This window comes from Stegodyphus dumicola, chromosome 11 (genome assembly GCF_044657685.1).
Source record: "Stegodyphus dumicola isolate Sdum_Otavi_A_Nest chromosome 11, ASM4465768v1".
NCBI classification, from domain to species: domain Eukaryota; kingdom Metazoa; phylum Arthropoda; class Arachnida; order Araneae; family Eresidae; genus Stegodyphus; species Stegodyphus dumicola.
In genome coordinates this window covers 117,005,346-117,028,326 of record NC_140778.1, presented here as the reverse complement: position 1 = coordinate 117,028,326, position 22,981 = coordinate 117,005,346, and the positions used below count along the sequence as shown (strand labels likewise).

General features: G+C 31.6%; 1 protein-coding gene across 1 annotated transcript in view; it reads right to left on the bottom strand.

The window, feature by feature from the left end:
* LOC118185929 (X-linked retinitis pigmentosa GTPase regulator-like) overlaps positions 1-22,981 on the bottom strand; it is a 105,632-nt gene that overhangs the window by 26,592 nt on the left and 56,059 nt on the right. The window contains exons 9-11 of the mRNA XM_035355903.2: positions 17,987-18,114; positions 14,378-14,503; positions 1,661-1,769 (exon numbers count right to left, since the gene is read on the bottom strand). Coding sequence (XP_035211794.1) covers positions 1,661-1,769; positions 14,378-14,503; positions 17,987-18,114 — 363 coding nt within the window. The remainder of the gene's footprint in view (positions 1-1,660; positions 1,770-14,377; positions 14,504-17,986; positions 18,115-22,981) is intronic.

Below are 22,981 nucleotides of genomic sequence, written 5' to 3'. Positions count from 1 at the left end.
CGGATATTAGATCATCAGTTTAAATCTAGTAAGATGACATGTAGAAATTATAAAATTAAAAATATGAAATTGTGATTTATGAAATAATGAATTATTTATGATCTAAAGGGCATAAAAAAAGAGCTTAATATTTATTTGTTTACCTTATTAAACATTTCTTTCAATGTAAGTTGTTTCATTTTTTGTGCTAATACTTTCTCTTTAATCCTGTAGATAGACATAATCTCTTGTTCAGTTACATGTTGAAGCCCTGCAACTGCATTCTGACTAACTTGTCAATAGAAATTTTTTCATTATAAATTTTCAGTAACTTCTCTGTCACTTTTTTCTGCATCTAGAACCATACTACAGATTTCGCAATTCATTAATTGATTGAGGATTGAGAAACGTTGTCATCACAATGAAAAACTTCTTTTATATCATCTTCATTTATTACCACTTCTCCACATTTCTTTACAAAATCCATTAATTGGAAAATTTCACCTTTGTTTTGCGATATCCTTTAAAATTAGCGGCTATCATCATCAAATTTAGCTATCGTTCACTATATATATTTGATTATTTATAATGAGCCTGGCGACTAACGACAAGTTGTTCCGTTAAATTTTATCTTGCTTCTATTGCGCATTACGACAATTAAGCCTAAATTGTATTAGTTATTTATTATGCTTATGTCTATTTCTTGCACATGCTTAAGGCTTATCAGAGTTCTGAATAAATAAATTCCCACATATACTTAAGCCTTATTGAGGGCCAGCACTAGATATCTTACCGCCTGATGCAGTTTCTGTGGGTCCTAAATTCTGTGATTCGGTGCAGCCATGCAAGCCCTGGTGCTCTTTTGGGTTTATGTGAATAACAAATCAGTTATTCTTAATTCAAATAGCAATAAATGCAGTTTTTTTTTTTTTTTTTTTTTTTGCCTATGAGTATCATTAAAAAATCTATTTTTAGCATATGAAAAAAAAATTGTTAAAGTTTTCCTCGTCAGCATTTTTTACCGCATTTAATTTAAATCTGTAATCATCACCAAGCATAATGTCAACATAAAAAGTTACCATACTCCTTTATTATTCAATTACTAACATAAAAAAAAATGTTTATGCATCACTACATGAGTCATTACTCAAGTTGGCATGTGTTGATAAACATGGGGTGATGAAAGGAAAGTATAATAAATAATGATTCGCCAGGTTGGCATTAGATCAACAATGCATCTATGTGGAATGTTTCAGTTTGAGATGTGTGCCAAAGCAGATAGGCAGCAACAGAGCCAAATTACTGATCGTACAAATTTATACTAAAAAGATTGTTTCTTTAATAACAAGGTATTTTATTTAGTGTCGAAGTGAAATTAAGAATTGCGACTCTCCAGATGTTTTATTATGCGCAGGGGGGAGGGAATCAAATGCGCATACATAAAGCCTACAAGAAAAACGTTTTTTAGGTCTGGATTTTAGATCATTCCGGATAATGGAAATCCAAATTTCGGACTTTGTGCTGTACTGCATTTACTTTCCTCCTGTTTTTAGCAACATGTGATTGAAAAATTTCTGGTTTCCAGTAAGCAAACAAACAACAAACTGAGAAATTAATTAAATAATCATTTTTCATCTCTTCAGAGTACATTCTACATAAAATAAATAAATATAAAACTTACCTTTTGATACACTAGGTAGCCTTTGTCGATATTCAGCTTTAAGTCCAGGTGAGAATGTTTCATTTTTATTAGAATGAGAAGAGATTGGTGGTAAAGGAGGTAATTTCATCTGAAAATTGAAGAAAGGTACCCAATAACATGTATTAGAAATTAAAAATTCAGTTGTAACACAGATGCAAATGATCATGCTGGATGTCTAGTATTGAAGATTTTTTGTATATAAAAACGACTGAAGATTTTCACAAATTATCTTTATCTAGACATAATTTTTAGAATAAGCAGAGTGAAGTAATCTAAGTGTTGAGACAAGGGCATGTATTGTTCTAGCATTTCAAATATATATTTCATATCTTACAGAATTATACCTGGTGATGGAAAAAACACTTTTCTTTCACCAAACCTTTTTTTTCGGGATGGGGAGTAGTAAGAAGAATATATAAGACAAATGTGATTTTAATTTATACTAACACAGTGTTTTTAATTTAATATTTTGTCTTTCTATCCTAAAAATAATTAAACAATTGTTTCTTAAGAGCACACCATCCCAAAATTAATCCTGATCACGTGATTCTCATATAATACTAATAATACAGGGTGTTTATAAAGTCCTGGACACATTTTGATGTTTAATAACTCACAAAATAATTATGATATAAACAAACTTATGGCATTTATTGATGGAAATACTTATATATTTTCCTTTTCAGGTTTGAATATCTTTACTTTTGTAAATATCATCTGTACATGTGGTTAATTTCAGATAATTTCATTTTCCAGTCTAAATATCTGTACTTTTCTAAATATCGTCTGCTTATTAATTGCATTTTCTCTCTTTCATCTTTCTGGCATTGTTAATTGCCATAATGTGCGCATATGGGGATCTGAAAATCCCCATGAATACCATGAGGCACAAAGGAGTTCCCCAAAGGTTAAAGTGTGGTGTGGACTAATGCACGACCGAGTCATTGGGCCTTTCTTCTTTACAGAAAAGACGGTCTCATCAGTCGTATTCTTAGACATGTTGGAAAACTTCGTATTTCCACAACTAGAAAAGCTTCAGCCACATATCTTTTTGCAACAAGATGGTGCACCACCTCATTGGGGTACCATCGTTCATAGTTCTTTAAATGACCATTTTACAGGAAGATGGATTGGGCAAGGAGGTTCAATTCCTTGGCCACCCAGATCACCTGATATAACGCTGTTGAACTTTTTTCTTTGGGGATTTGTAAAGGACAATGTTTACAAGAGGAGAGTGTCAAACATTGATGATCTAAGAGCCAGAATTACAACCACAATAGCCTCTGTGGATGCCGACATGCTTGCTGGTACCTGGCGTGAAATTGAATATCAACTTGATATTCTCCGTGCAACGAAGGGGGCACACGTCGAAGTTCATTGACAAGGCTCATGAAACTTTTTGAGTCTATCTAACCATTTATGTTATTAATTTTAATCTATCTTTATTATTTTATGAGTTATTAAACATCAAAATGGGTCCGGAACTTTATAAACACCCTGTACACATACTTATCATAATAACCAAAATTAAATTGAAAATTTTTATCCCAAAATAATTAAATCAAATTTTTTATCAATTATTAATAATAAAGCAATGCTATTTCTCCCTACTTAGAAACTAAGCAAATTTACCACTCTTAATCCAATATCAATAATATAATTTTGTCCTTTTCATACTTGCTAATTAGCTAATACGGTGGAAGCTTGAAGTATGAGTTTAATTAATTCCAGCATTGAACTTGTGTAGCGAATTTCTCGAGATAGAGGAAAACTTCCCCATTAAAAATAATGGATATACAGTTAATCCGTTCCACAGTTAATCCAAAAAATATCAACATATAAATCGATTTTCCTAAAAAATAAATAATACCTGGTGTTCACTGGTAAATAATACCTGGTGTTTCTCGGAGAAGGTTCAAGTGCAGATTCTTAGCCTTAGCGCAAATGATAGCTTCTGACACCAAAACACCTTTCAACTGCTTCTCATTAATCTCCAGCAACAACAGCTTCTCAACATCTTCTAAAAGTTTAGGATGGCGCTTGGAAGTAACAGTAACTCTTTTGGACACATCAAGTTTCTTAATTTCTTCCTTCTTCTTCAGAATAGTGCAGATCATCGATATCAAATGGCTGTGAGTCTTTGCCAATTCTGTCACATTTACACCACGCTTATGTTTATCTATGATTTCTTTCTCACTTTTAATGGTACTTTCTTCTTTTTCTTTGCAACACTATCTGAGTCAACAATCTTCTTAGGAGGCATTTCAAAATAATTATTTTCATGTTAAATGTAAAAAAGATTCAACTCACAGGTGCACAAACACATAGATCAAAGAACATCAAGTGATTTGATTCCCTGAGTTGAGCCTAATCGGGTAACACGCTATGCATACCAACAACTTGGCTTGTCACTCGGTCAGTTCTCATAGTTAGTGACGAATTTTTCGTTTATATTTTCCTCATATCTCTAACTTCTTGAATATAGAAGTGCTCATATCTCGAGGTTCCACTCTAATAGTTTTACTTTATTAACAATTGTGATGATATAGATGTGTAAAATGTTGAAATTTTTTAGCAAAGTATGCATCCATCGACTTCAGTGCTTTATTCTATTTATTATTTTACAAACTGTGCCGAAATAAAAATTGTTTTCAAAATTCATGACTGGCTATATATATTATTAACTGAAAGTATCATTTACATCTACATTTCCAAAATTTTTATTACATATACCTATGTTATGCTGAATAATTAAAAAAAATAAACATATGTACATTTATTATGTATACACATAATACATTTACACAGAATATGAAAAATTGTTTCAAGAAATAAATTAAAGATTTCCACAATACAAAAGAAAAAATGTAGTAACTACGTCAGAAATCCATAAATAAAAACATTGCAATCCTGAACACATGTGCACACATTTAAGTAGTAATTTTTTTATGGAGTGTTTATTAATTAAATAATAAACTTTCAAAAATTTATTAGCATTTTATGAAATTTTGATAAATTCATATAAAAAAATTAAATAAAAGTATACTGAAATTTCCTTAAAACTGCATGTTGAATAAAACAGATGCTGTAGATGAATTTCATTCAACAAATGGATGAATCCCATTTCATTCAAAATCGATGTTAAATGCACATTAAAGGAACATTAAGGAACGTTATAGTCAAAAACTATTAGCTTCTTAATCACCATATTGTAGTTTTTTTTAATTCACTCATATTTACAACAAAATTTCAAAGTTTAAAAATGTGTTTTCTGTACTATGTCCTTAATAAAAGTCTGATTTATGTTATTTTGTTTTTAAGAAACATTTATACTAGTACCTTTTACTCTATATAAAGAATATCTAAAGATGATTTTTGGCCTCTATGAAGAAATGCACAAAATGAAAATGTTGATCAATATTTGTTTAATGCAGAGTATGACTTTAAATGTGATAGGGTTCATAGGCTTGGGGAAATTTTTTCATGATATTTAGCCTGACGAAGAACTGTATGATAGAAAACAGGTGTCATTATGCAGTCAAGCATTTGCCATATTTCAAGCTTTCAAGACTACCCAGAGAACATCAGAAACTCTGATTTTTTTTTTTTTCACTAATGCAAGAAAAACAGAAAACATATATATATAATGACTTGAAGATAAAATGATGATTCTCTTTCTTCTAAATCCACTCTTTCCCATGTCCCACTACTGAAGCTTGAATAAGTCAGCTTAACTTACTGTCATCACTGCCACTATCTTTAAGCCTTCTAAGTATGATTAGTGCCTTCTCTGTTTTGAAAGAGGCACAACACTATTTATTTATTTATGCTGTGCATTTATCGCATAGTTCTAGCTTTTAGCATTGCTTTAAGCTCTTTGTATATTTTTTAGGATTCAAATTGCTTAATTTTTTCATATAAATTAATGGTCATTCCATCAATTTATATGAAAATTCCAGTCATTAGATATTTATTAGTAGGAGACATGAAAAATGAGCAGTGTTCTCACTTGGATTCAAACTCCAGACCTTTTGACTGGTAGCTGGATGTGCTCTCCTATTACAACACGAAGGCATGCAGTAATGAAAGAGAGAATACCTTACATTTCCCTTTTTTTCTTCTAAATAATATCTCAATTTATGAGCAGTTTTACAGGAACACTGTAGTGCAGAAGGATAAACTAGTATGTGTAAATATGCAAAAACTGAGAGAGCTAATGATTATGCAAAACTTGTGGAGAGACTGATGTAGATAATATTCTTATCAATTTCAAGGGTGACTCACTGAAGTGTTAAGCAATTTTTTTCCCTCCCCCTCTTGAAGAAGACATATTGCTCTTGAAACTGACACACTTTTGCATAAAAATCTTACGTTTGTTATTTTAGCCTAATTTTATTTTTTACATTAGCATATGCCTTTTCTGAAATTAACAGTCATGTTCTAGATACATATACCTACTGCACAAAACACAGGAAGGAGTACAAATAAGTAAAAATTAACTACTACATAATATTAATTTAAAACTTTAAAGAAAAGTTTACATAAAGAACAGCAACTGCCAAAAATACTCCAAATAAATATTAAAATAAATAAATATAAATTTCAATAATATATTCCAATGGGATGGAAGCAAAACAAACTTTTGTAATATCTGAAGGTAGCTAGAAATTTCTTGAATGAATTTTGTATTTCCTCTACAGCAGAATTTCAAAACACATAAATGAAAACAACATACATGTATATGAGAAGCTCAGCACAAGTAATCACATTAACACTTGTTACATTATGCCCAAATAAAAAGCAGAACTAACAGCCTTTATACTTTCCTGTAATAAAAAAGGGTTTGATAACATATTTGAATTATTATATGGTATTCTCTGTGTGTACATTTCACAACTGATAAAAATTCTTGCAGATTTCTGAACATTATCCTTGAGATCTGTATGCTTTGTTATGACTTCAACTACATTTGTAGTCCTTGAGGACTCAAACAAAACACACCTTGCTCCATTGAGGGGCTATTACTTGAACAGATCAACTTGTGCAGCCTTTCCACAGAAGTACATCTATTTACTTAAAAGGTCTAAATATAGGATTTATTTAATCAGATCATGTAGTGGTAATTATCCATGGCACAATGATAAAATAACCAGCTTCATGCAAAATAATGTGTGGTCAACAGTTGTACTGAAGTCTGTCAATGATTGAAGCTCCATCGAATGCTGTGCAATCTTATAATGGAATGCTGATTTAAATTCTAACTAGCATTAGATTACGATGTGATCAGATGCAACCCCCTTTTTTTCTTTGGTAATTACCATCTTTCTCATGCATTGACATTTTCATTCTTATACCACCTGTAATACTTACTGTGTAAGTACCACAGTGGATGCTTACTATTTCTTCAATAACAGGTAATAACTGCCCAAACTGGTATATTTTTTATTCTGCTGTCCATAAAACATGAAGTAAATTTATTACCTCTCTTACAGAGAGTCATATTTTTCTGGTTCCTTCAAGTAGTTCACAGTAAAACGATGATATATCATCATACAATATAAAATTTACACTTGACTCTCAAGGTTCATAATTATTATGTCATTCATTACTATTCTGCAGCAACCATTTCCACAGTGGCAGAGAGAATTTTAACGTAAGACTTTATCTCAATTTACACTGAACATTCTATCTGTAAATGCAACGTATTAATTTTATTTAAAATGTATTTTCCCAATTGGCAACAACAGTTTTTTTTAGAATGGTAATAATTTGAACTGTAATGTTTTTGAGCAGTAATGTGACGGTAATGTTTCTGAATAAAGCAAGTATCTAACAATTAATGTTTGAACGGTAATGTTTGACGGAAGTGTTTTGAATAAAGGACCTAATTAATTGCTAACATTTCAGAAGTGGAATTAACTAGAATTATTATGTAAATTTAACAACGTATTGCCTTAATGTACGTTAAGCCTAAACTGAATGTGGAAGCTAGCCAAAACTGAAAGTAGAAGGGTACATGAATTTATAAACTGTTTATGTTATGTCTAAGTATTAAACGGAAAGAACTTAAGTATAATTATTGTATTAGTATTTGAAAATTGAAGTCTAAGATGGCTTATTTGGCAAGAGGCAAAAAATGTGATTTAAAAGAACTTGCTTTGGAACTTGATGTAGATGTCCCTTCTGATATTAAAATTGTAGGCTTAAGAGATATGATTTTGAATAGTAAGAATTATAAAAAAGACTTTACTAAACAAATGCTAGATAGAATTATAAATGATCGTTTAGACAGGGAAAAGTTAGAAATTTTAGAAAAAGATAAGCAAAGAGCATTTGAAATGCAAATTATAGAAAGAGATAAGCAAAGAACTTTTGAACTTGAAAAATTGAAAATAGAAGCGGAAATCAGAAGTAGTAATGTAAATGATTCTGTTTCTTCTAATGTTAGTAGAAGTAATATTTGTGATATGAGTAAATTAATGCATAAGTATGATTTGAAGGAAGGTGATATAAGTTTTTATTTAGTTTTATTTGAGAGACAGGCACGACGTATTGGGTTAGAAGAACAAAACTGGGTTTCTCAGCTGTTGGGTCTATTGCCTTATGAAATAACTCAATTAATTGCCCGTGAATCAGAAGAGAAAGCTAACGACTATAAGCACGTTAAACAACTGCTACTGAGAAAATTTAAGTTAAGCCCTGAACAGTTTCGGCAAAAGTTCGTTGATCATATTAAAACGTTGCGTAATACGTGGAAGGACTTCACGTTTGAATTAAAAAATTATTTTGAAGAGTGGCTTGCTGGATTAAATGTACCAGATTTTGACTCTTTAAAACAACTTATTATTACTGATCAATTAAAGAAGAGGGTCCCCGCTGCTCTCCGAGACCATTTCATTGATGATTGGTCTAAATTCATTAATCCTGAAGAGTGGGCTGAAAAACTAGATGAATATGAAAATATTCGGGCAGGGATAAAAGTATTTCAAGTAGAAAATAAAACTTTTAGGCATAATTTTAAGCCCAAATCTGGTTCTAAATTTTATGAAGGATCCTATAATCAGTATTCAAGACAAAGAAATGTTAAAGATTCCATGCAGACAGATGGTAATTTCAAAGTGGATTTTAAAAACAGTTTTGATAATAAATACAATCTGAGAGATAAATTTTATAAAACAGACGAAAGGAAAAGGGAATATAATTCTGGCATCCGCAATGAAAAGGGTGAGCCGAAATGCTTCAATTGTAATGATTATGGACATATAGCGACGGATTGTCCTCAGCCTAAAAAAGAAATTATTTGCAGGAAATGTAATGAAAAGGGTCATACTTTTAAAAAGTGTACGTCTAAGAATCCAGACTTGACAAATGTTAAAAATTATTTATCCGTGGACCAGAATTCAGGTGTTTCACCAGCTGTATATTTAAAGTATGCTCGCATCAATAATGGAGAAGAAATTACTGCAATCATAGATACGGGTTCTAGTTCGTGTTTATTGAAACAGTCTGCGGCTAAGAGACTGAATCTTATTATAAAACCTGATGTGGAGGAATTGTTTGGCTTTGGGAACCAGAATAAACCAGCCGCTAGAACATTGGGAAAAGTAACTGTTAACTTAGAGATTGATAATGTGGAAGGAAAGGACATTACAGTTCTAATTGTAGGAGATGAAATGCAACCATGCGACTTATTAGTTGGTCGACCATGGATTGATTTACTGCATATTGCATACACCAAGATAGGTAATACCTTGCACATACGCAATGCTAATGACTGCCGATTTTCACAGTTGCAAAATGATAGCAACACTCCGCGAATTAAACTGAAGGCTTCCCAAGAAACTCAAATCGAAAGTAATACGGTTAATTTCGTGAAAGTTAAAACTGATGAAATAAATAACGGTTACGTTTTAATAAGTGGATCGGAAGATGAGTTGGGCTCATTATTGGAAGTAATACAGGGAGAAACAATGATACCAGTCACTAACTACAGCGATCAAAAACTAATTTTGAAAGAGAATCAATGTATCGGTAGAGCGGAAGTAGCAGAATTAGTTGAACCAAGTTCAGATCAGAAAACTGAAAATTCAAGTCAAAAGGAAATAATTATAATAAATGAAATTAAGAAGTTTAAGAGACTGATTACTTTAGAAGAAATTAAAGTTAATAACAATATTATGCCAGAGAGAAAACAGGTAGTTTTACATTTGATAAATGAGTATTGAGATTATTTTGCATTAAATATGGAGGAATTAGGGTGTACAAACTTAACAAAAATGGATATTAAAGAAATTAAAGGGAGTAAGCCTATTTGCATGAAGTCGTATAAAACCAATGCCGAAGAGCGTGCTTCTATAAAGAAGATAATAAATAAATGGAAGAAATATGGAATTGTTACTGAAACAAGATCTCCGTATGCTAGTCCAGTTTTACTTGTAAGGGAAAAAACAGGTGAATAACGATTAGTGATAGATTATAGAAAGTTGAATTCGCAAACTGTTAAAGATAGATTTCTACTCCCTAGGATAGATGATCTTCTTGAAAGTGAGTGTAAAGTTTTCACTACATTGGACTTAGCTCATGGATATTTACAGATTCCTTTAACTGAAGAAGCGAAACTAAAAACAGCTTTCATCACTCCAGATGATATTGGTCAATTTGAACGTATGATCTTTGGGTTAGCTAATGCACCTGCAGAATTTCAGAGACTTATGAATCAAGTTTTAGGTCCATTGCTTAATAAAGAAGTATTGTGCTATTTGGACGACATATTAATTCCGACTAAATCTTGGGAAGAAATGATGGAAAAACTTAGGAAAGTGTTTGATAGATTGAGAGAAGCAATGCTGACATTGAAACTGACAAAATGCGAATTTGGAAAAGATGAAGTTGAGTATTCGGGATTTCTAATAAAATCAAATGGTATGCAACCTGGAACAAGAAAAGTACGAGCCATATTAAACTTTCCTAAACCAACCAATGAACATGAAGTTAAACAATTTTTAGGTCTTACAAGTTTCTTTAGAAGGTTTGTACCGAAATACGCAGAGAAAGCTGAGCCGCTAACGAGACTGACGAGGAAGGATGAAACATTTCGTTGGAACGAAGATCAGCAAGAAGCATTCAGTACATTAAAGGATCATTTAACTAATGAACCAATACTAGCATTATATAATCCCGAAGCAGAGACTGAAGTGCACACAGACGCGAGCAGCAAAGGGCTGGCAGGAATGCTGTTGCAAAAAAGTGAAGATAGAAAGTGGCATTTAGTTTATTGTATAAGTAAAGGAACAACAGAAACAGAAAAGAATTATCATTCAAGCAAATTAGAATTAATGGCTATAGTTTGGACTTTGACAATTTTTAATTGGAATCCGATTTACGGTAATTACAGACTGCCAAGCTTTAGTTTATTTAAACGTGAAGAAAACTTCAAATCCTCAGATAGCAAGGTGGAGTAATCTGATTCAGGAATACAATCTTGAAATAAAGCTCAGTCAAGGTAAAAAAATGAGTCACATAGATGCATTGAGCCGATCGCCAGTTGATGAGCCAGAAAAAACTTTAGACTCTATAATTGAAAACAACTTGGAAGTTTGTTTAACGCTAACGATAGATGAACAAATTCTTATGATTCAGCATTCAGATCCAGAATTACGCAAATTAATAGACATTTTAAAGAAAAAGATAAATGATAGAACAATTGCAGAGAAATATGTAACAGAAAATTACGTCTTAAAGAATAATCGATTTTTTCGTAAAGTAGAAGATCAGGAAAAGGAGAAATTGTTATATGTCATACCTAAATCAATGAGAAAAGGTATTGCAGTAAAATTTCACGATCTTTTGGGACATTTTTCAGCAGACAGAACTGTTGCCAAAATCAAGGAATCATACTGGTTTAAAGGAATAAAACGATATGTTATGCGTCACATTTCGAAGTGTTTCGAATGCCTAGTGGTAAGAAACAAGGAGTACTGCATCCAATTAGACCTGGTAGAAGACCTTTTGCAATCATACATATAGATCATTTAGGACCATTCATAAAAAGTTCAAGAGGAAATACAAAATTATTTGTAATAATTGATAATTTTAAAAGATTTACATGCTTATATCCTATGAAAAGTACTGCAACCAAGTATGTGTTAGTTGCATTGAAGAGTTTTGTAGATGATTTTGGGTTATCAGAAAAAATTATCAGTGATAGAGGAACATCTTTCACAGCGAAGGAATTCCGAGAGTACTGTCAAAATAATGGAATCAGTCATACACTCAATTCAACTCAACATCGAAGTGGTAATGGAATGTTGGAAAGAGCAAATCGAACAATTTTGGCTACGATTAAAACAAGTATGGAAAATCCGAATCAGAGAGACTGGGACAAAAAGATTAAGGAATGCAAAAGAAACCTAAACAATATGATAAATAAGACTACAAATAAAACTCCTTTCGAAATCCTTCACGGTTATTCACCAAAATTTAACGACGGATTGATGAGGATGATTACAGATGAAGATGCAAATGAATGGGAGAATCCAGTAATCTTGCAGAATGAAGCTAGAAAGAGAATTGAAGATATGCAGATGAAAATGAAAGCAAATTATGACAAGAAAAAAAGCAATTCTTTAACATTCGAATGAGGAGAAATAGTAGTTATGAGAAGAGTACCTAAATCAATTGGAGAATCAAACAAAACACAACAAAAGTATTGAGGATCTTTGGTAGTTACAGAAGTTTTACCAATTGATACCTATAGAGTGACTCAATTAGAAGAGAAGGTGAAAGGACATTTCTTTAGTACAACAGCTCATGTGAGCCAATTAAAGTCATGGCAGTGTCAAGCTGAATCAGAAGAAGATGATGATGATGGCGATGACATTAAGTATTACTGGGGGATAATGATAACAACACGTTGCATATTATTAAAACTAGGACACGGAAAAAGAATAGGAAACAACGGTAAATCTATATGATTTTCGAACTATAAACATTAATATTACAGATTTAATTTTTTAAGTATAAGTTCTTAATGTTCCGAGGTTGTAACTAAGTCAGGATGCCCGAACGTAAGTGCAACGTATTAATTTTAATTTAAATGTATTTTCCCAATTGGCAACAACAGTTTTTTTTTTAGAACGGTAATAATTTGAACTGTAATGTTTTTGAGCAGTAATGTTGACGGTAATGTTTCTGAATAAAGCAAGTATCTAACAATTAATGTTTGAACGGTAATGTTTGACGAAAGTGTTTTGAACAAAGGAACTAATTAATTGCTAACATATCCATCAAATAACATAAGACAAATGATTAACACACCTATACTTTTAGCTAAGTATTAACAGGAATTCATGAAGAAACCCTAACTATGAAAGTTACCTTGTTTTATTTATTTATTCATAATACAATACCAAGTCTGAAATCAGATATCCAATATTCACAGTGATATCACCAGCATAATAAATAATAAAAAATTTTCCCCTTCTTAAAAAAGCTAGAAATGGAGAATATAATACTCAACAAAAGGAAGCAGGAATGTTGTAAATGCAGTTTTCTCCCAAGTGATACACCTGATGTCACTTTCAAACACCTGCTGGCTAGGAAAGTAGATTGTGACCACTGACAACACCATGACTGATGCTATGTTGATGTTAGCCATGTTCACACTTTTGACTCTTGATTAGTTATGGGGTAGTAAATTTTTTCTACCTGATCTAAACAATAAGTGAAGCTTTAATGCTGCCATATCTGCATGTCGTCTTACTAGATATAAACTGATGATCTAAAATCCAGAATCATCAAAATACTATGATTCCAGATTTTAGACTTCGTATCTTTTGCAGACTAAAAATCTCATGTTTTAACATGCTTTATCATCACAGTGTTTCCTGTTTATGTCAAAATATTGCAATAAGCATCAAAATTATTCACCATATTGCTACATGTAAAGAAGGGTATGGCAGTGCATGTTGGAAGACACAGGAACACATAAATAGAACGTTACAAACAAAATACAGGAACAAATGGACACAAGAACACAAAACTGGAATAATAAATGTGCACTACAAATGGAATGCATATGAGATATTGATCTCTATGCCTTTTAAACTTTTTTTAATAGTTTCATACAATTCTTTTATACTTTATCTTTTATTTAGTCCTATAGGATTGTTCAGTCACAACTATCAGGTCCAATCTACTATTTTTATAATTATAAATGGTCCTAACCACTTATTCAGCATAAAAGCAGATTTGGCTTCTGCACATGATGCAAATTAGCTCATTACTGAAGTTAGGATTTTCTGACCACTACATATAATTTGTCTGAGGAATGCTCCAAAAATGTTTTTGTACAAGTCCCATCTTTAATATATATATATATTATAAGAATCATACCAGTTTGTTTTACATCTGAGTCTAACATATGTTATCTAAAGAATAAAATATTAGCCTTTTTAATAGAAAGAATAAGCCAACAAATTTATAGCACAGTGGCTACAAAATGAAATTTAAAAAAAAAAAAAAAAGAAAGAAAGAAAGAAAGAAAAGAAAAGAAAAAAAAAAAAAAAAAAAAAGAAAAGAAAAGAAAAAGAAAAGTAAGAGTAAGCGGTCAAATAACGTCAACAATTATTAAATCTACAATAATTTTATATACTGCACAGTAAAACTTCGAATGAAAAATAAGTCAATTCTTCTTACACATTTTTGGCGCCTCCTTTCTCTGGCAGAGTTAATTTCTTCATCTTTAAGTGGATTAGAGTACGAACTAAATACTGTTTCTTGTTTGACTGCAAGAACCATGGTATGACAGCCACCACAGGCTACCTGAAATTTTTTTTATTATTATTACATGAATGAATTATTTCTTGTTAAGCTAATAAACTAAATGATCCACAGGAATTACTGTTAAAATTAAAACAGGTAAAAATTATTAAATGGCACTATTACAATATTATACAAATTACAACATTAAATGACTGATCATTTGAAATATTTAAATGATTAAAATACTTAAGAATATTATACCAAATTTTTCTTGATTGGTCAAATTACTTGCAAAATCTACAAAATCGAAGAGAGCTGCCTACGAGAAGATGTCTTTCCAGAAGATTTTTCATGAGAAAGTGGCATGTACTTATATTGCACATGAAGAAATCCAAGAATATATTTTATAAAGACTTGTTTAAAAACTGGCAATATAACCTAAATGAAACTAGCACTGTTTCTTTATTTTCTTTTCCTTTATATTGTTCCAAATGATGATGGGAGAAATTTTAAACTCTTGCTTGTTTTAAAATCTGGGCAGATTGAATCATATCCAGAAATTTAAATTGGAATATTTTCCTATTTCTACTTTATGTACCCAGTCACAAATAATTTATAAAAAATTATATGCATTATTGATTCATCACTTGTTTGTTAATCCAATAATTGTGTAGTTGTTTGAAATCCTCGTGTGATAGACTTTAGCAGGTGTCTTTGTTACATAGTGGAAAACTGGCTGGCTTCAAACTGGTCTTTAAAAAGAAAGAAACATGATGATACCCTTCATTACGACAAAGCTTAATAATGTAGAATGTAATTTCGTGTATTCATGTATTAAAAATTCGTGTATGATTATGATACTGATCTCAGTTATGCCAGGGCCATTAAAAAAGCATCTACTTGTACTTGAAGTTCTTCAGAGAAAAAAATGCTTTTGTAAATATAAATTATTAGGAATTTTTATTTACTTGATGTGGAATGAAAAGTAAACTAAAACCTTAATGTGTACATTATGAAGTGCTTGCAATCAAGTATATGAAACCTACAATATTAAAATGGAATTTAGAGACAAAACATACAAATGTAAGTAAAGCTGTCAATTTTTTTTCAATGATATGTTGAGAAACTGAATAAAGAAATCAAAGTTGTTTCTTGTACAGGTTCTTACAAGCTTCCTATATTGCAAATGCTGAATCAAAGAATGTAGAATTTGGACTTACAATTAAAATATAAAAAAAGTCCATTTTAAATCACTTCAGATAGACGAAGATAACATATGTTTTGAAAGGCAGAGATGAGTTTAACAATAACATTCTTTTCAAAGACTCGTACAACATTTTTAAAGTCCTTTTGAGTACATAGAGCATAAAACTGATTAGAAATAATGCATAGGTTCTTGCAGATAGGACTTGCGCACTCGCAAGTAAAACATAGGTAGCTAAAGTTAAAGCTATGACATTTGATGTTACCAGGCTCATGTTTCATTCACAGGAAAGTCTTGCTGTCTAAATGTATGTCATCTAAATTCAAAACAGTATTACAAAACAGCATTAAAATAATAAACTTTATTAATGCAAAGTCTCAGAATAGTAAAATATTCCCATTATTTTGTGATGGCATAGATAGCGAGCACAAACAGTTTCTCCATAAGTTCACTGGTTTTTCACATGGGTAGTAGTACCCTGCTGCATGAAAGGACTTTTAAAATTAAGATAGAAAAGCTTGTTTTTTGCAAAAAAAAAAAAAAAAGGGGGGGGATTTTACATTATTTCTTGCTGATAATATGTGGTTAAGCACATTGGTATATCTCTTAGACATTTTCAGAAAATAAATGAACCACTCTGTATATAATAACAACTCTTTGACTGTTCTTCATACCCATGAGAAAAAAATATTGTTTGAGAGGAAACTTGGTTTGTGAGTTAGTTGTGTAAAACAAATTTTTCACTATTATCACCAGTTTCAGGATCATTTTAGTTTAAAATGATATCATTATTGGAAAAGAATTATAAAATGACACATGTTCACTTGTTGAAAATCTGATGCCACAATGTGATACTTATTTTCTATGTGCTCAGTTAGTTTCTAGGATCTGAGTGAGACAGAGTTTTTCAAATTTAAATAAGACTAAATTACCAATATCAACTTAATGCATGTTCTGATCTCACACTTAAGCTTACCAGCATACATCCAAATATAAAATAGCTGTGCAAGACCTGGCAGGCTCATCCATCTCTTTAATGCTAGTACTAACATTTACTAAATTTTTAGTTAATAAGATAAAGATTATCTAACTCTAATAGCTTTATAATACTATCTAAAACTGAACATACATTTTCTTTTATTAATTATTTAATACCAATATTATATTACATGAATTTTAATTAATTGTTTTTTAAAAATATACGTACATTGGTATATGCTAAAAAATTGCTTTCAAAGCAGACAAAAGTAAGGAGGTCCATAAAACATTCTAATTTATAAAAGAGGTCTTCAGTTAAAAAAGTTTGAGAAATGCTGATTTAGAAAATCAAACAATTAAAAGATACATAATAAAAACTATATGAGGAACATAACTATATATGCACCTTTGTATGTAATCTGTACAAGCAGTAATGCCATATCAATTAATAATTTTCACATATTTAGATGGATAAGTACAATAAGTTTCACTAATAGCATTTTGGAATAGCTGTGATGAAAAATTCATCTTCACCTTATTTAACTTAATAAATTACATGAAAACACCATTCATAAAAATTATAATGCATAAAATAACTAATGTACTGAAAATAATTCTTCCCTTTTCAGAAGATTTCTACATTAAAAATAAGATATAGATATGATAAATAATATATATATATATATAAATAAGATGAGATAAGAATATATTATATATTCATATTATATGTTTATTTCCTTTGCTGGCTTTCTTGATTTCCATTTTCCTGCCAGAATGTAAATTTATAGTTTAAATGTATTCCAAATGAGGTAGACAAGAGATAGCATTTAGAGGAAAATTTTAGAGGGTAGAATCAGAGTGTATTCCACCTGCTGAAGGCAACATTTGCTGTTTTTCTTGAGAGCAGTATATCTGTGGCGTTGTGTTATTCTCATCACAAAACTTGTCACGTTGATATTAGGTGTGAGCCAACCTCTCCATTTCTCTGTCTGTATAGCCGTTAGGCTAACTTGCATTTTACTTAGTTAAGTCAAATTCATTACTTTTCATTTAAGCCATAAATGCTGGCTGGTTCTCTAAGCATAAACAGTGCCTTCTGTTAAACATTTATCTGAGTTAAATATAAGAGGCCTTTTACACCCTTCGTGCATTTATGACATAATTTCAAAGATACAGTGATAAGTCACTTTAGTCTTTAGAGATCTCGTCTGATTCATGTTACCAAAGAAAATGAAACTCTATAATACTAACTTCAGTTTTCCCTAACAAATACCATTAATAAAATTTGTTTAGAAAATTTTGAATGAGAGCTTTAACTTTTCTTATGATCAAAAGTATTAATGTTAAACCAAAAATATTACCTGCTGAACTTGAAAACCATTAAATCTTGTAACTAAAGTTGGCACAAATTGATTAGAACAATCATCTACTCCAATAAGACCCAATTTTCCATGTCTCCCATTACCACATGTATACAACTGTCCCCTGTCTGCAAAAGAAAAAAATATCAGTTTTCTAAAAAAAAGGGGGGAGTGACATGCATACAGTTCAGAAGAAGCGACAGTATTCCATATCACTTTAGATAAGAAATATCCTTATAATAAATTTTGAGAAAATTAAAGAATTAAAGATGTTCCTATCACAAGCTTCAATGTAAAATATCTATTAGAAAACTAAGTTTCAATTCTTAATCAAGATATAGTTGATTTTTCACGATAACCTTCTCTTCCACCATTCCCTCCCTCTCCCAAAAAAATTCACTTTACTAATTATAAACTAAAATATGATGGACAATTAACTCATTACCAATTTCACTCAACACACTAGGTATTGCTTCTACCACCTAAGGCCTATTTTAAGACCGAGCGGGATGGAAGATATTAGGAAATTTTCGCACTATACTATAATTATCACTAACAGCATTATTAAAACTTCACTGCTATGCAACAAGATCTCAGTAAATTATCAAATAGTTTGGCATCCATGTTAGGCTCAGAGAAAACAACAAGTATGACAAAGAAACTTAAACTGTTTTATTTTAACAGGGTTTAAATATTGCAAGTTTCACAATGGTAACACAGCAATTTTTCACTGCAAATAGCTACAAGAAGAGAAAATTTGAAGTTATCAATGAGTATACTTCATTCAGATTTAAAATCTGCTGAAAATTAAGCTGTGATCAGGTTTATATTAGGCTACCCTTCTGTAACTGATAGTGCCTTAGATTGTTAATCTCCAGATTTTAGCTACTTTCAATGCTTAGATATTATTATTATGACAATGGTGATATGAAGACGCAAGAGAAACATACTGACATGGAAAATAAAACAGGCAAATCAACAATCTTGTATTTGGCATAGATTTTGTAAAATCCCAATCGATTTCGAGGGCAAAACGGGTTCCCCTTCATCATGAGAATAAAATTCTGCAAAAGCGAGAAAGCAAATGTTGATCATATTTATACCCTACAGGCGACCAGTGGAAGAGCCGATAGAGACATCTGTCGGCAGAAATAGTAACAAAAAATGAAAGAGGTTAAGTTAGTAGAATTTTAAAGACAACAGGCAAAACTGGATTGGAATAAAAGTCATAAGGCTAACAGGATAAATTTTTGTGAATGTGAAAAGCTTCAAGAAAATTCAATTTCCTAATACAACCAGCTTTCTGGATAATTTTAGCAGAACCAAAATCAAAATTGTGATTGAATTTCCAACTAAGATTAGCTATTGAAGATTTGTTAATTTCATCTTTTGAGACGCAAGATTCATGTTCCTTTATGCGAAACTTTAATGTTCTTTTTGTTTGGCCAATATACCTTAAACCACACTGACACGATATGCTATATATTCCCCAAGAATTAAAGTCAGAAATAGAATCTTTAAGAACCGAACCTCGGATTTTATTTATAGGTGAGAAAACAAATTGAAAATTAGACTTGTGTAAAATCTGTGCAATTTTGTAACTGATAAAAGGATGAAATGGAAGCACAACAAGGTTATTAATGCTATTTCTAACATCAGACTGTGTTCTTAGATGGCACGATGAGAACTTTCGAACAGCTTTATCAATGAGTATAGCTACAGATCTTAAATACTTGAGTTCATTAGCAAGAAGATATTCTGAGGAACAAACTTTGAGAGCTTGAAATACATAATAGTAAAAAGAAAACATTTTTTGCTTAGCCGGGTGACATAGCATGGGAAGATAAACAAACAGCAAAGAGTTTACGGTAAACAGTTGTTCTGAAATTAAATCCATTGTGGATTATAAGAGTATCAAGGAAGGGAAGTGTATTATCAGATTCAATATCAAAAGTGACCTGGATGGCTGCATCAATCAATTTACAACAGACAAAATCTGATGTTTCCTTATCACTATCAAAAAGAGCAAAAGTGTCATCTACATAATGAGTCCACAGACAAAAAGATAGTTTTTCAAATAATTTGACCTCAAAATAGTGCATGTAAATGTCAGCAAGTATAGGACTGAGGGGATTACCCATAGCTAGTCCTTGAATTTGGCGATAATATTCATTTTGGAAAACAAAGTGAGTTTGACTCACAGAGAATTTAGTGAAGGAAATTAACTCTTCAATTTCAATATGTGAGAAATGGAATTCTAAAAGTCTAGTTGCAAGGCATTTTAGTGCACATTCGACTGGAACATTAGTAAACAGAGATTTAACATCAAACGAAACCATAGTGGAGTGCAAGGGAGAAATAGCATTAAGTTTATTGGTGACTTCGAAAGATTTTTTAACGGTGTGAATGTTGTTGGAAAGAATAGGAGAAAATAGAAAATACGGAAACTAAATATTTGGCCAAAGGGTTCGATGCCGTTCCTAATTTGGAAACTATAGGTAGTAAAGGAATTCCAATTTTGTGAACTTTGGGAAGAGCATAAAATCTAGCACAGTTAATAATAGGTGGAATGAGTGATTTCTTAAGCTGAGTCGAAAATATATGAGAAGATTTAATGGCTGTTTTAACTTTTGTGAGGTCAGAAGTTGAGGGATCTTTAGGGATGGAACAGTATGGGCCTTTACTTATCAGTTTCATGACCCCCATTAATGTATATGTATTTGTCCATAACCACAATTTGTCCAACCTTATCAGCCTTCAAAATTAGAATAAATTTCACATAAGGCTTTCTTTTCTTTTTGGTTGAGATTCGAAACAAATGATTGTTGTTAAAATTCACATTATAAGTAATTAAGTGGCGAATTGCATCTTTCTGTGTTTCTGAAATTTTAGAAAATTTAAAACTTTTTCAATAGGGGCAATGATTCGAGAAATTGAAGGTTTCAATGGCTTAAAAAAGTTAAAGTTACATTTTAATACATTCATTTGATCCTCTGAGAGATTCAATTTCAAGATATTAATAATGGGATTTGTGTAAACAGTGGGAAGTGAGATTATCACTTGGATTTTTATAATGGTTAATGATGCTGGCTGTCACATCATTGGGTTTGGGTTTGAATCCTGGATAGTTATAAGTTGCATAGTATCTATTTGGCATGAGAATACTTAAAATACTATTAAATCCTCAGTCCTTTCCAAAGGTTTGGTCATAAGGAAAGACAGGTGAGAGATCCTTGGATCCATCGACCAGAGTCTTGATGGAACTTCTTTTTCTCATGGGTAAAATTTGGTCATTCTATTTGTATTCTATTTGGTCATTCTATTCTATATTCTATTCCCTGGGGAAAATTCTCAGTTATCAGAAAATTAAACAAGCATTGGGTATTGGCCATTTCTGAAGAATGCATTAACCCTTTGGCGGTCGTATGTCCACTCTCAGCCATTACAGCCTTTTTACCGTTCTGGTCGTATGTCTGCTCTCAGCCACCACAGAAAGGAACTATACGAATCGTATACTGTATGAAAATGTTTCCACAAATAGAAATGGATCAATGAGAATCGAAAAAGCGAACAACTTTCTGGATTATATTGGTGACAAATTCCAAGCCTATTTTACACCGGACAGAGAAATATCCATCGATGAGTCTGTTGTGAAATTCAAGAGCAAAATTAGCTTTATTACATATAATCCTAAAAAGCCCAACAAATGGGGAATCCGGATTTATGTATTGTCAGACGCACATACAGGATACATATATGCTTTGCTTCCCTACTATGGAAGCGTTACTACAGACATTCTCATCCATCCAGACCTCCCTGTCAGTTCAAGGATTGTCTTACAATTGTATCACATGCTGTTGACCGCAAATCCTGAGTCAAAGGGATACCACATCTTTACGGACAGATATTTTACATAGATCCCATTAGCGCAGGAACTTCTAAAACTAAGCTGTTATTTAACTAGTACAATTAACACAAACAGGAAATATGTACCAGCTGTGATTAAAAAACCAGATGTAACAAAAAATAATACTGTCGCTGCCTACCGATCAGTCGATATTCTATTATTAGCGTGGAAACATAAAAGAATAGTCACCATACTAAGCAGTTACAATACATTGGGCACAACAATTACAGAAAGAAGGAAGAAACAAGCTGGGACTGTCAACATTATCAAACCAAACACTATTATAAATTATAATATGAATATGGGAGGTGTGGATAAGGCTGACCAATTAGCAAGTTTATATTGTTTTATGAGAAAATCGTGCAAATGGTGGAAAACATTTTTTTTTTTTTTTTTTCCTGGGAATTAGAGGTTTGTGCAATAAATAGTTATATTTTATATAAGGTGTCAGCTAGAAGAGAGAACAGGAATCCTATGCCACATTTTATATTCGTCCGAAAATTGGTGGCACAACTGGTAGGTGATTTTCGTGATAGAGAAGATTCAAAACCAGGAAGACCATCGACTTCCGATAAGAAAGAAAGTGGAAAACTGCATATATTGCGGCATTGTGAAAATGAAAAAAGTAAAGATCGTAGTGTATGTTCAAACAGAAAGATTAAGGGTGGAAGGCACCAAACCAATTATTTTTGTGATACATGTACTCGAAAACCTGGCCTGCATGTTGGAGTGTGTTTTGAAAAATATCACACGAAGGAGAATTATAAAACATAATTTTTATACAAAAACATATCACTAGATGAGTGTATTGAATAAAGATATATCTGTAGTTCACAAAAGAATTACTAAATCTTGTTTATCCATTTTAAACTTGCGTGTTATGTATCCCTGCTCTATCGACGGAAATTAATTCCGACCAGTACGATACCCATCTCCAAATTTAATCCGTCCGCAAAGGATTAATTGAAAATATCTGGCCATTTGAAACAACATTGATGATATTTAAGTCAGAATGTAAATGCAACATTAAAGACAACCCTCCAGTGTGTTAATGGTTCTATAAAACTAACTAACTGCTGGAAGACTTG